This window comes from Lutjanus erythropterus, chromosome 3 (genome assembly GCF_056507025.1).
Source record: "Lutjanus erythropterus isolate fLutEry1 chromosome 3, fLutEry1.hap2, whole genome shotgun sequence".
NCBI lineage: Eukaryota > Metazoa > Chordata > Actinopteri > Lutjaniformes > Lutjanidae > Lutjanus > Lutjanus erythropterus.
Genome location: NC_139319.1, coordinates 4,055,102 through 4,067,860, shown reverse-complemented (window position 1 = coordinate 4,067,860; position 12,759 = coordinate 4,055,102). Strand labels below are relative to the sequence as shown.

Sequence of the window (12,759 nt, the reverse complement as noted above, 5' to 3'; positions counted from 1 at the left end):
TCAGGTGTGTTTGATTCAGTTTCTGTGTGGTTTATGGTGTCGATGTGTGCGCTCTGTGAGGTTTGTGGGTTTTTTTTTTTAAAGTTGTGTATTTGTATCACAAACCCATCTACAGCTAGAGCTCAGGTGAAACATGCTACTAGCATTCAGATGTGGTTTTAGCAACAATTAGGAGTTTACAAATGTATGTAGGCTGATTCCAGTATTTAAGACTCAGTATTTCTGTACAAGGATTCAGTATTTCTCCACCAGCATTTGGAGAAGGTGTTGAAAGTCTTCTCTGTTACACACTGGCATCAATATTCAAATACTCTTGTCTGTATGACTCTTCCATCACACATTTTTTTTACATACTTCTTATTTATATTTTGTGTATTTTTTCATCATTCTCTATGCTTGTATATATTTCTATTTAGGGCTTGCTATTATATCATACTGTGATAAGAGAGCAGATATTGTCTTAGATTTTGGATATCCTTGTATCATGATATGACCATCATATGATCATGATGACGGAACCTGCTGTTCTAATATTTGCCTTTATCCACTTAGTCATTATATCAAAATTACTGATGATTATTTAGCAAAAATCTGAAAGCATCAATAGTCATTTGGTCAAAAATATTGTGATATTTGATTTATTCTATATTGTCCAGTGTCAATACAACAAACTCATTTTTATCACTTCATGACCTAAATGATCAATAATTATATCGACAGATATGAAACTTCACAGTCCTGACTGATTTTTCAGCTGCAGGCCTATTTCTATTTCTGTACCGAAAAAAACAATTTCCCTTCAGAGGTCAGCAAAGTATTTCTGATTCTGATGTTGGGAAAACAGAACGGTAACACGTGAAGGACTGTAAATTCCTAATAATTCACCATGATCTTTCCTCGAAACACTGTAATCATATTAAAGCCAAGTGTGCAGTTTTCTTTGAAACAAGTGCTCCATTTGTATAAAGCAGAAAATTTAAGACTTAAAATGTTCTTTTCTACATTTAGAGTTGGCTTGTGGGGAACTCAGTAGAATCAGTAAATCCTGGCTACAGCCTGGACATGTCAGATCTGTGAAATCCTGAATGGATGACAAGATGCAATGGAAGGGTGGACATAATAATTGAACATTTATTAATTTGATTAAGGCACTCAGTAACGAAAGGCAACATAATCCATTAAAAGAGAACTTGTAGTAATCCTTTAATTGGCTAAATAAGAATATTAGTGATGTAACTGCTAGAATTGACTGTTTCCTGGCAAACGCACAGGAACATGGGGATTTTTGTTTTCCATCAGGAAGCTGCAGGCTCTCTTATGTTCAGAAAATTACACTCGAACAATTTTTGATAACAGCATCTCTTTGTATACATGTGGCCTTCGTGGTCTAGACTACAGTTTATTTACTACCGCGATGAGAGCTGCGCTGAAACGTATCTGCTAATTTCAACAATGCAGTGTCTTTATGCGCACTTTAAATCCCCGGCACACCCGCGCCCTTTGACACACATAGCTTTGAGCCATGGCAAATTTGGAGCACAGGCGCCATGTGCTGTATCCTATACAACATTAAAACAGACAAACATCCCATTAAACGACCAATGACAGCACATCCTCGCGCAGAGATGCTGGGAGGGATGGAGTGGGGGGGCAGGAGGAGGAGGAGGAGAGGAGGGGGCGCTTTTTGTGGGTGGGACAAATGAGCGCTATAGAAAGGGGGATGCTGCAGCCCCGTCCCCCTCATATCTCACTCCACCCAGCCCTAGAATAAAAACCACCGGTGACGTGCGCGCAGGGAAGCACCCAGCAGTATGTGCGCGCCCACGGGAGGGGCCGATAGAAAATGGCGAGTCTGTGCAAAAGGCAGCAATGCACGATAGAGAGGCGCGGCTTTCGGCAGGAACTTGACTCTTGGAGGCACAAACTCATTCACTGTGTAGGTAAGCTCTCTTGGCATTGTGTGTGTGCGTGTGTGTGGCGTGGTCCGGGCGGCCGGGGGTCGCCGGGAAGTGTGTTTGGGTTTGGTTTTTTGGGCTGGAAAGCTCACGGAGCCGTGTACGCTGGAAAACCTATAGGCTGTAATGAAGCTGTCATTTTTTGTTACGCACGGCTGTTGCCTGGCGCTGCCTGCCTCCCACCGGACACATCCAAAAATATTCAACTCCCAAGTTTGTGCTTGTGCGGGGCGTGTTGTCAGGTGTGGCACCTGCTCGCTGTGTGTTTGTGACATGTTTGAGTGCGGAGTTTAGTTTTAATCAGAATATCGGCGGTTTGGAGCCGCGGGGGTATTTTTATACATTATTCCATAGCTGTTTGTTTATTGTAAGCAGGGCATGTCACGTGTGCAGATGGAGCTGCGCCTCAGCCAATCAGATCCCGCGCTATAGGCTGGCCCGTGCCCGCGTGCGCGCCGCCGCCGAAGGTTGAGATTTTGGTCGGAAGGAGGAGGGGGGGGGGGCAGGGCGGCGCGCGCACAGTATCTCCAAACATGACGCCCCCCTCCTCCTCCTCCTCCCCCATCCACTTCCCTGGAAATCGGCTTTTGGGAGCGCGCATTGCTGCATTGGGGGAAATGTCAGAGGAAATAATTTTGTATTTTAGGGGGAACGTATAGGCGGGGGGTCGACCGGGAGAAACGCCGCGGAAGCTCGCCTCTGAGTCGGGCTCGGTACTTGTTGAAAACGGCGCTCCTGCTCGCGGAGGAAAACTCAGATCGGTTCAGATCGGTCCGGCGCAGTTTGCATTAAGACATATTTCTGATTCTTTAATAATGTTTATGACAGCGGAGCGTCTCCGTGGTGCTGCAGGCTCCGTTAACATCAGCGGGGACATGTGTCAGTCTTTGTCTTGTTGAAAACCCGGTTGTTAAACCTCTCCCTGCCTTTCCTCATTACTTCATGTCGGCTTTTATTTTGGATTTTTCTCATCTATACATCTCTCTCCCCCACCACACCTCCTCCTCCTCCCCCACCTCCTTCTCCTCCCCCAATCCTCCATTTCTGGTGTATTTCATTAGCTCAGTTTAATCCGGTTACATTGACCTATCCCGATGTTATGGCAAGATTATCATCCACTCTTCGCCTCTGATCTCCTAACCTCTCCGGGTTTCCTCGGCTCTCCGCCCCGGCTCCTAATCTGGCTTTTATCGGCGGTATAAAGCACCGCAGCAGCGGCAGCAGCGGCAGCGGCAGAGTCGGGGTGTTGCGGCTCCACTTGTTTTTGGATGCACTTCTGTGACCAGATGTTGAGCGTTGACCTGTCACCTACTTACCCATCCGACCGCTTTATAATAACTCACATGGCCTGATTCCGAGCAGACTAGCGGGGCTTTTTAGTAAGAAAACCTTCTAATGAGGAGATGTAAGGTTGAATTAAAAGGCTGGGTAATCTCTGACCTCCAGTTGGTGCGATCAGCATAAGGAATCACACAAGCAGCAGTGTAAACAAAAGGCAACATGGGCTTTTTCCTCCATTTGTCTCACATCAGTTTGATCAGTTTTCATTGGGATTATTTCAGAAAAATATGTTTTGACTCATTAATAGTGAGTTTAACCTATTTTTTTTTTTGGCTTCACATACTAATGATGGTGCCGCCGCCTGCTTTTGCCTCCATTTAGAGTCTAATTAGTGCTGTTTTAATGATTTAGTGGGTCACTGGGTTTGAGTTAAAAGCGGCAGAGGATTACGTGTTGGTCGCTCTTTAAAAGTGCAGCACATTTTGGAGGGTTGCAGCTACCCTTTAATGAAAAAGGGCTGGTTTTAAACCTTTAATAAACACTGGAATGATTTTAATCAGCTGTGTTAGAGAGTATAAGTCCCTGTAGGAAAACTACAATGATACTAAAGTCGAAAGTGATACCATAAGCATGATAAACACACTCTAGGATCATCATTGTGAACCCTGAATCCATGTAGTAATGGGACAATGATACCACAGGGGATACAAATACCACAAAGGAGAATAATAAACTCACAGTGCATCTTGCTTTAGCTCTATATGGGGTGCTCTGTGCGTGTGTGTGTGTGTGTGTGTGTGTGTGTGTGTGTGTGTATGGATATAGGCTGTGCGTTAGTTCGGCATATTTCTTCATTTCTGCTTGTTAACGTTCATTGGTTTGCTATGCGTGACGAGTTTTAGGGCCGAGCAGCAGCAGTTATCAGCTAGAATCTGACATGTTTATTTGTTTGAAGGCTAATCAGCTCTGAAACTGCGAGAAACTGGAACATCATGGGACATGTTTGTCCTCTGACCAGCGGAAGAATTTGTCTCCAAAAGTGCTGCGAGTCCTAAAAGCAACACGATGCCTTTGAAATGTCGAGGGTGCAATGTGTAGAAGTGTTGCAGCTACAGTTAGTTTTGTCATTAAATTTAATTTAAGTTTTTGGCATTTTTTGTGAGTCACCACTGGGATTTTTTACAAAATTTAAGTTACACACTCGAGACTTTTGACATTTCCACATTAAAAAGTATAAAAACACTGGACATATCAGGGTCCAACGTTAACCTTTTTCATTCAAGCGGATCAGCAATCTGCTTCCCCAAAGTCAACTTTCACTTGCCCCTGTACAAATCATTTTATTTATTAGCCGTTATCGAATAAAAACAAAGACTAAAGCTAGTTGTCACGTTTAATCTAGGGCTGCATTGCCTATAAAATGTCAGAAATGAAAGTGAAAAATGTCCATCCCAGTTTTTAAAAGTTAAATGTCTCATTTTGTCAGTCTAAAACCCCAAGATATTCAGTTTGTTATGATAATAAACAAAGAAAAGCGTGAAATCTCCATATTTGAAAGCCGAAAATGGCATTTTCTACCATTCTGGATGAAAAATTACTTTAATCATCAATTTATCATCAAAATAGTTCAGTAGGTTTTTTTTTAGTTTTATACTTAAATTATCCCAAATAGTTCAACAATGTTCAAACCAGAGAAATCCATAGGCTACTTCACTTAAGTTTCTTGCTCACCGTCAGTTGCTATAACTTGCAGGGAAACACAAGATACTTTGGATACACTGGAGACACATGACAGAATTAACTAAACAAAATGTGAATAAAACTTTCATATTGCCTTGTTCATAAGCATGATTTCTGCCTGAGTTTTGAGTTATTTGTTTAACATAAAATCTCAGATTTCAGCTTCTCAAATGTGAATTTGAGAAGTGTGTTTAGTCGTCTGTCACAGAAAAGTGAATATCCGTCATATGAATATATGTTATCTTGGACTTTGGGGAAACATTTCAACATTTCTTTACCATTTTATGGACCAAACAACTTATTGATTAATTGAGAAAATGATCTACGGATAAATTGATAATATTATCAGTAGTCAACTATGCACCTGAGCTGAGTCATATTAACCATATCGTTCATACATGGTTAACAGTATACAGCTGTTAGATAATGTTTGTAGAAGTTTTTGTAATATTATTATTACATTTCTGATGTTGATATCTGAGAGGCCAACAGGTATGCAGCCTATAGACTGTAGTAAAAAGATAGAACAATTTTTTATTCTCACAGAATTATGTGTGCTGGTATGAAAATTAAACCACACTGTGTCATGAGTTATACTGAACATACCAACAGCCTTGCTACTGAAGACCAGACGGTCATTATGTTAAGAGACACGTCGGTCTAAGAAGGTCAGGAAACAAAGGTAGACATCTTACTGTGTATTCCACTTTATAGAGATGTAAACGGATGCAGGTTGTCGACATCATCTTCTCGCCCTGAGCCTCGGTGATAATAAAGTAGGGCCTATATGCCATAGAAAGGTTAACATTATTAGTTGGTAGCAATTACAGCCCAACTGCTGATTCCTTTGGCACATATTCTGGGTAAGGGAGTGCAGCTAATTTGATTGCTGAAAGGTTGTGGCAGTGCTGGAGAGAGACAGACTGTGAGGGAGAGAGAGGGAGAGGTGTGAGTCTGAGTGGCAGATTGCTTTTTTACTTTCAACACTTCTCGCAGGCAGGCACAGCTTCTCTCCAAGCACAGTAATGATGCCACTGGTTGAGCCAAATGTGTGTGTGTGTGTGTGTGTGTGTGTGTGTGTGTGTGTGTGTGTGTGTGTGTGTGTGTGTGTGAGAGAGAGAGAGAGAACATGGGGCTTTTGGTGGCTAAAGCTCTTGATACAGTGGTTTTCTGGTGGCTCTTTAGAATATATAGAAATGCTGCCATACCAACATCTGTGACTGACTTTAGGCACTGGGAACAATAATGGAAATCAATGAGCAAGATTGCCAATTGAACTTGAGGAATTTTGGCGTCACTGTGATAACGTGCGTTTGATTTGTCAGGTATTTAACTCACTGGGTTACTCTGTTATTCAAATAGTTTTATCAACAGAACATGTAATGATTCTAATAAGATAACCAGCTGACCAATATACATAACCATTTATTTATATACAACGTTTATCGAACCAGGAAGTTTCTTGAGATGCATTAGAGAGATCTGGCCAAAGCTATTCTGTCGTTTAATGCATAAAATCTAATGCGTAATTCCCGTCAAATGTCATCAGATGTCTTGTAATATCAAACTCCAAAACTCCAAAAGGCAAAGATGCAGAAGAATAAAGAAACCAGCAAATATTCAAACGTGGAATAGAGAATTTTGGCATTTTGTTTTTAAAGAAATCATCAAGATAGTTGCCAAGTTCTGTTGATCAACCAACTGATTAATCGATTAATTGTTGCAGCTCTCTTCATCACTGTCACATGATTGGTTGCATTGGTCCGTTGAGCTGCATGTTTCGGGTTCGTTTACCGCTGATTAATGAATGACCTGGAGACGAATCTTGCCGAGGATTTGACAGCGTGGGCAGCAGCTATAAAGACAGCAAATGCCTCCTCGTATACCTCACATTTAAATTGCGCCGTGCACTATCATCCATTTTGGTTTCGAGTGTCATTAAGCAAACAGATCTCCCTGATTTTCCTTCTATCTCTCCATCTAGCTATTTATCGAGTCCCTCGATTACCCGGCGTACTCAAAGTCAAATCCTTGTCTCATCAAGTCCACAAACCCCTCCATCCCTCCGCCGCGCCGCCCTCTCTCCAAGCGGACGGCTTTTATTTCAGTAATGGACAGATGGACGCCCCGAGAGAGATCAGCCTGCCACTTTCTCATCTTGCTAATTCTTTTCATGGGCTTTTTGAAAAGGAAAACAAAACATGGCACATTTATCGGGAGCTGGTGGGGAAAGTGGCAGCGGTCCACCCATTTGACTAAACCGGGTGCCAACACTGTAAATCTCTGCGTACCCTCTTCATTACATATGCATGCACACACACCCCTGCTCGCCAGTAATGTGTGTGAAACTGTGTGTGGAGCTATCTCGGGGGCCGATCCATGCCAACCAGGAGCCCCGTGGGAGGAGGGCTGCTCTCTTTGGGGTGGAGGGGGGGGTTGACTGCAATCTGTGGAAAAGCAAAATACACCACTGGCACAGAGTGAATGTTGACAGAAGGTGTGTGTGTGTGTGTGTGTGTGTGTGTGTGTATACATGCGCACACACACGTGTGAGCCTTTATTTATCCAGAAAACGTCCACTGAGCGCTGTGCTCCTTTCTAGCGACATCCTGACTCACGTTCAAACACGCTAACGCAAATTTATCCAAACTGCCAGAAGGATTCACACCGTTTGTCGTTCTGGTTACACACCTGCTTCTTTCATCCTCTGAGCCCGAGTTTGTTTCTGACGACGAAACCGTTTCATGTTTCATCTTCATCATCATCGGCTGGGGAGGAACCGGTCAAATGTTTCAGAAAATAAGCCCCCCCTTTTTTTAAATTCAAGAAGCAGAGTATGACAGCTTTTAAAGAACAAACTATTTTTGAGTCCTAGTAGAGGAGATTGTTGTCATTTTCATTTTTTTAATCTTATATATACGCCTAAAGCTACGTCTTTGTTGTATTTTGTTTTATTTTGCCAGTGTTTTGCAGTTTTCCTCCCCGGAGACCTTTCTGTTGTATCTGATGGGAACAGGAAACTTTTCTGCTGTTGGAGCATCTTCAAGAGAAATATATAAAAGTCTTGAAAACCATGAAAGAGACTGAGAAGTTTGCTGTTTATGTTAGTGAACATTTAGATGAAACTGGTCTGACCATCAATATAAATGTAGCTTTTAACTTAATCCGCCTCTCCTTCTTTGTCTGCAGTTTGTTTCAGTTAAAAGTGAAACCATTAAATGTGAAATGATCAACCGATTATTGGACTCGTCAGTTAGGAAATTATTACTATTTTTGATGATCCGTTAATTGTTTCAGTCATTTTTCAAGCAAAAAACAAGTCAAATATTTGCTGGTTTAAGCTTCTTTAAGTTTAAGTTTTTATTTGCTATTTTCTTTTATTTTACATTAAAATAACAAAAATATAGTTGGATAAAATGAACAGTTGATGCCTTTGGGCACTTGGAAGTTGTTGTATTTTAATATTTTTTTCCATTTCAATTTTGTAGACAAAAAACTAAATTGATTGATCAAGAAATATCTGTCATATTGATCAAAAAGCCCTGGTTCCATTCGTCATGGCTGTCCTTTTCATGACATCCAAAATGGTTTCAGATGTCTTGATTGTGTTCGTTCCTGGCTGATGTAGATATAGATGAAATGTTAGAGTTTTTACTTTATATTTATAGGTTCGTATTTGACTTCTGTGTGCAGAAGTGCAGTGGTATCAGCGATTTACTTCCCATCAAGGATTTTTAGTTACTGAAATTCTCTAAAACACATCTTTTTAGTAAAATGCAGTAAAGCTGCCAGAGAAGTGGTTTATCAAAATAAAATCCCTCTGATGCCTTCATGTTTTTATTGTAGGGATGATTCACATGTTCTAAACATTGAGGGTGACCGGCACAGAGATGAAATTATCTGTATCTGTTCAACCAACAAAATGATCTGTCTCTGTATCTGTATTTGGATAGAAGGCCTGACGTGAGTAAGGGAACATTGAGCAATACCATCAAAATCTAAAGATTCTTTGTTTTTGCATTGGAAATAGGAACTCTTTACAGCAAAAATACAAAACAATATATACTTCAGCTGAAGGGAATTATGTAAAATTGCATGGATATACTTTAAAAGGTAAAAGTAGTCCTCTGAATCTTACTGTGTTACATTTTGGAGATGATTTTCACATTATTTGTGCTTTCCTGAATAAGCGTCCACAGACCTGTCCTCTCCATCTCTCCCAAAATGTCTGTTTGATGTTACATTTAGAAGATATTGGGTCTTAAATAGGGCTGGGTACTGAACCTCGATATCAATCAAATTGCTTCAAGTTTTGGAAAACGCTTCAAATTTCGATACCTAAGGAGTTTTTCACAGGTGTTCAGAGTAAAAACAGTTTCTCCGGCTCTTTGAACAGCTTCCTCTTATGTGTGATGCAGTTTTCTTTATCTAAAAATGGATGTTATATATATATTTTTTTATTTCTTGCTATATGGTTTCTTCAAAAAAAATCTTAACACCAGTTCCCATACCTTGGCTTTCTGTACCGGTATTGAAAATGTTTGAGCAATACCCAGCTCTAGTCTTAAAAGACTTTTTTTTTTTTTCTCTCTTTCTTAAAGTTATGAATTTTGAAGTCTAACATCAGTCTATCCTTGATCCATAAACACAGAATATAAAAAAGTAAAAGAAGTTTAGTAGTTTGGGGAACAGAATGAATTAAAGTTTTTTAACAAAGAAGCAACACTTTAGCTTCTCGTCTTTCATTCTTTTCTTCCCTCCGCTCTCGTCAGAGACCAAAGTCCTCCGTTTCCTTAAACTAAACTTTGTACACAGCGTCCCTGACACAACCCAAAATTTATGTAAGCGTTCCATTGTGTGTGTGTGTGTGTGTGTGTGTGTGTGTGTGTGTGTGAGTGAGAGAGGGAGAGGGAGAGTTCCTTTTGTTATGTGAGCCACCTGACCTCCTTGATATAGTTCTTTGGACACTGACGCCATGTGGGCTCAGGCACTGTATGGGGTTTGTGTTTGGAGTACACACACACACACACACACACACATATGTGCACAGACGTGTGAGGTGTCAAGGCTTTAGAGCAACAGGAATGTTTACTTGGACCCGCCTTCAGTGAATTCCTCCTGGTTCTTCAATAATGGCTGCTTTTGTGTGGAAGGTCATATTTGAGCAATTTGCTTTTCATAGTATTTGATCAATGGCATTGAGGAGCCTGTGTGTGTATGTGTGTGTGTCTGTGTGTGTATGTGTGTGTGTCTGTGCACTTTTGTACGCGTGTCTTTGTAAGGACCAGTTTTAGACCTCGAGGACGTTTTTGGAGAGTGGGGACGTTCCATTCAGCCTTCAAAGAGCCGTGTGAGGGTTATTAAGACTGCAGGTCAGTCGTGTAGTTGTGCTGATTATAAGCTTGGAGGGAATGCCTTATTATTTTAATGAGGGAAGTCTCAAATCTCCGCGTCTCCCCGAGAATCCAGTATTAATGGAATTAAAGTAAAAGTGTGTGTCACTCAGCCTGTCGTTAACAATTAATTAATACTAAGTAGCACTTCGGTATTCCTGAACAAGAGGAACCGGCTAATGAGATAATAATGGAGCTGAACAGTCGGTTAAGCGGTGTTAAGCTGTCATGGTTCACAGTTTAAAGGGACAGTCCGCAGGCAACCGTCTGTTCTGAGTCATTAAAGAAAGAAACGCTCGCTGCAACTTTGTCATATAAATAAACGTCTGTCATCTTGTTGGCTGGCTGAGATAAAATAAGGTCTAAACTAAACTCCAGCAGGAGGTGATGCATCGATTTTTATAGACGAGCGCTTCAGAGATTAATCAACAAAGCAGCTATTTTTTGATAACAGGTTAGTTCTGGGGTATTAAAATGGACATTTTTTTGTACTATTTTCTGACATTTTCATACACGAAATGATGAACTAACAGATCATTCATTGATAAACAAATCGGTAATGAAAAAAGAGTGTTAGTTGTAGATGATTTAGAATATATATATAAGCAGGTGGACAAATGCAGCATATTCTTAGTTTGCACTTAAATCTCATCACAAAAACCAAGAACAGCAAAAATCTCAGGAGTAATTATCAATAATTAATCGACAGTCTTAAAAGATTAGAAAAAGACGAGAAAAATTTTGTAACGAATTAATCATTAATGATTAACCAATAAATCAAGTGTTAGTGTCTTTTATTGATGTAAAATGTACAAAAATTGCAACCTTCCCACACATTCATCAGGTGTAGAGCTGCAATGATTGGTCAATTGATTTTTTTTTAAATAATCAACTAATAGTTACTAATCAATTAAGTTTTGAATCAGTGATTAACAAAACAAAAATGTCCAAATTCTTTGATTTCAACATCTTAAATGTGAGTATTTTCTGGTTTCTTTAGTCCTCTGTGACAGCAAACTGAATGTTTTTGGGCTGTAGACAAAACAAGACACTTTAGGACGCCGCGTTGGGCTTTGAGAGACGATGATCAACATTTTATTGACCAAACAAGTAATCATTTAATCAAGAAAATTATCAACAGATTAATAAATAAAGAAAACAATCATTAGTTGCAGCCCTAATCATCTGCATTGATCAATAATCTCCTTAAACTGACCTTAGATACACATAACAGCCATTTCTGCCAATGATAAAGATTTGTAAAAAAAACTTACAACTTGTGCCAAATACACCAAAATGAACTGAAATAAGTGCAGTCACTGCTAAATATGTTAATACTGTAATCAGCTGCTCTCTGTCCCCATGTACCACTGTGTACTTTCTGTTTGTTCCAATCTGATAAAGCCAGTGTTATTTTATTGAGCCTGGCTAATACATTAAGCCTGATACTGATAAAACAGAGGACTGGGAACATTTAGTCAGGAAAGGAAGAGAAAAGATGTTTCCAGACAGACTGAGCAGTTTTTTTATCTTTTGATCAAAGTTATTTTATGTAAGAGATGACAGAGAAACTTGTGACAAAAATAACAGAAACCCTCATCTGAATCAGAGTTAAAGAGGCGCTGTGGCTGCAAGAGACAGTAGCACAAGTGCAGAAGAGTCATAAAGTCACCAAAGTGAGTCAGTAATGTGTGTTATACAGCAATATTTAACTAAAAGACGCTAATGTTAGCCACCATAAGCTCCTGTCCATAAAAGATCAAGTCAGGCTGTAGCAGTGTGTTGAACTGAACAGACCAGCGATGCATTTTATTACTTATGAATTCAACTTTTCATCTGTAAGAGGAAGAATTTATCATTTCTTCTTCTACAGTTACATAGTCTGGCTTAAAGCATTATAACTTATTGTGAATTTGCTAAACGTTTGCTGCTAAGTTAATTTGTTATTTAGGTTTTTAGTTTTTTCCCACATATTTTATTTTTTTATGTTCAAAATAAAATCTAAATGAATCTAAGCGTATGTAAGACATGAAAACAAAAGGAAACATCTTTAAACAAGACACAAAATGACAGATTTAATGTAAAGTAAGAATAATTCTATATGAAGATACTGTAAAATTAAATAAGTGCAAATAAACACAATGAATATTCAAGCAAAATCTGCAAAATGCTGAAAGAAAAAGCATCTTTAAAGTGTGTGTGTGCATCATTTTATGATTTGCTTTGTGTGTTGAGCAGTGCTTTGAGGTAAGGGCACAGTGTGTGTGTGTGTGTCTGTGTGTCAGTGGGGTTTAATCTGGACGTGTTTGTTTAAAGGCTCTCTACCCACTGGGCATGGCATTGTGCCAGGCTGCTGCCGCTGCTGCCCACAGGTGCACCCTGGGAAGTGT

The 12,759-nt window shown here is 39.9% G+C and overlaps 1 protein-coding gene across 1 annotated transcript in view; it reads left to right on the top strand.

The window, feature by feature from the left end:
• The first annotated feature begins 1,770 nt into the window (after positions 1 to 1,770).
• Positions 1,771 to 12,759, top strand: part of lcor (ligand dependent nuclear receptor corepressor) — a 107,885-nt gene continuing 96,896 nt past the window's right edge. Inside the window, exon 1 of the mRNA XM_084714731.1 lies at positions 1,771 to 1,940. Coding sequence (XP_084570857.1) covers positions 1,844 to 1,940 — 97 coding nt within the window. The 5' untranslated portion in view covers positions 1,771 to 1,843. The remainder of the gene's footprint in view (positions 1,941 to 12,759) is intronic.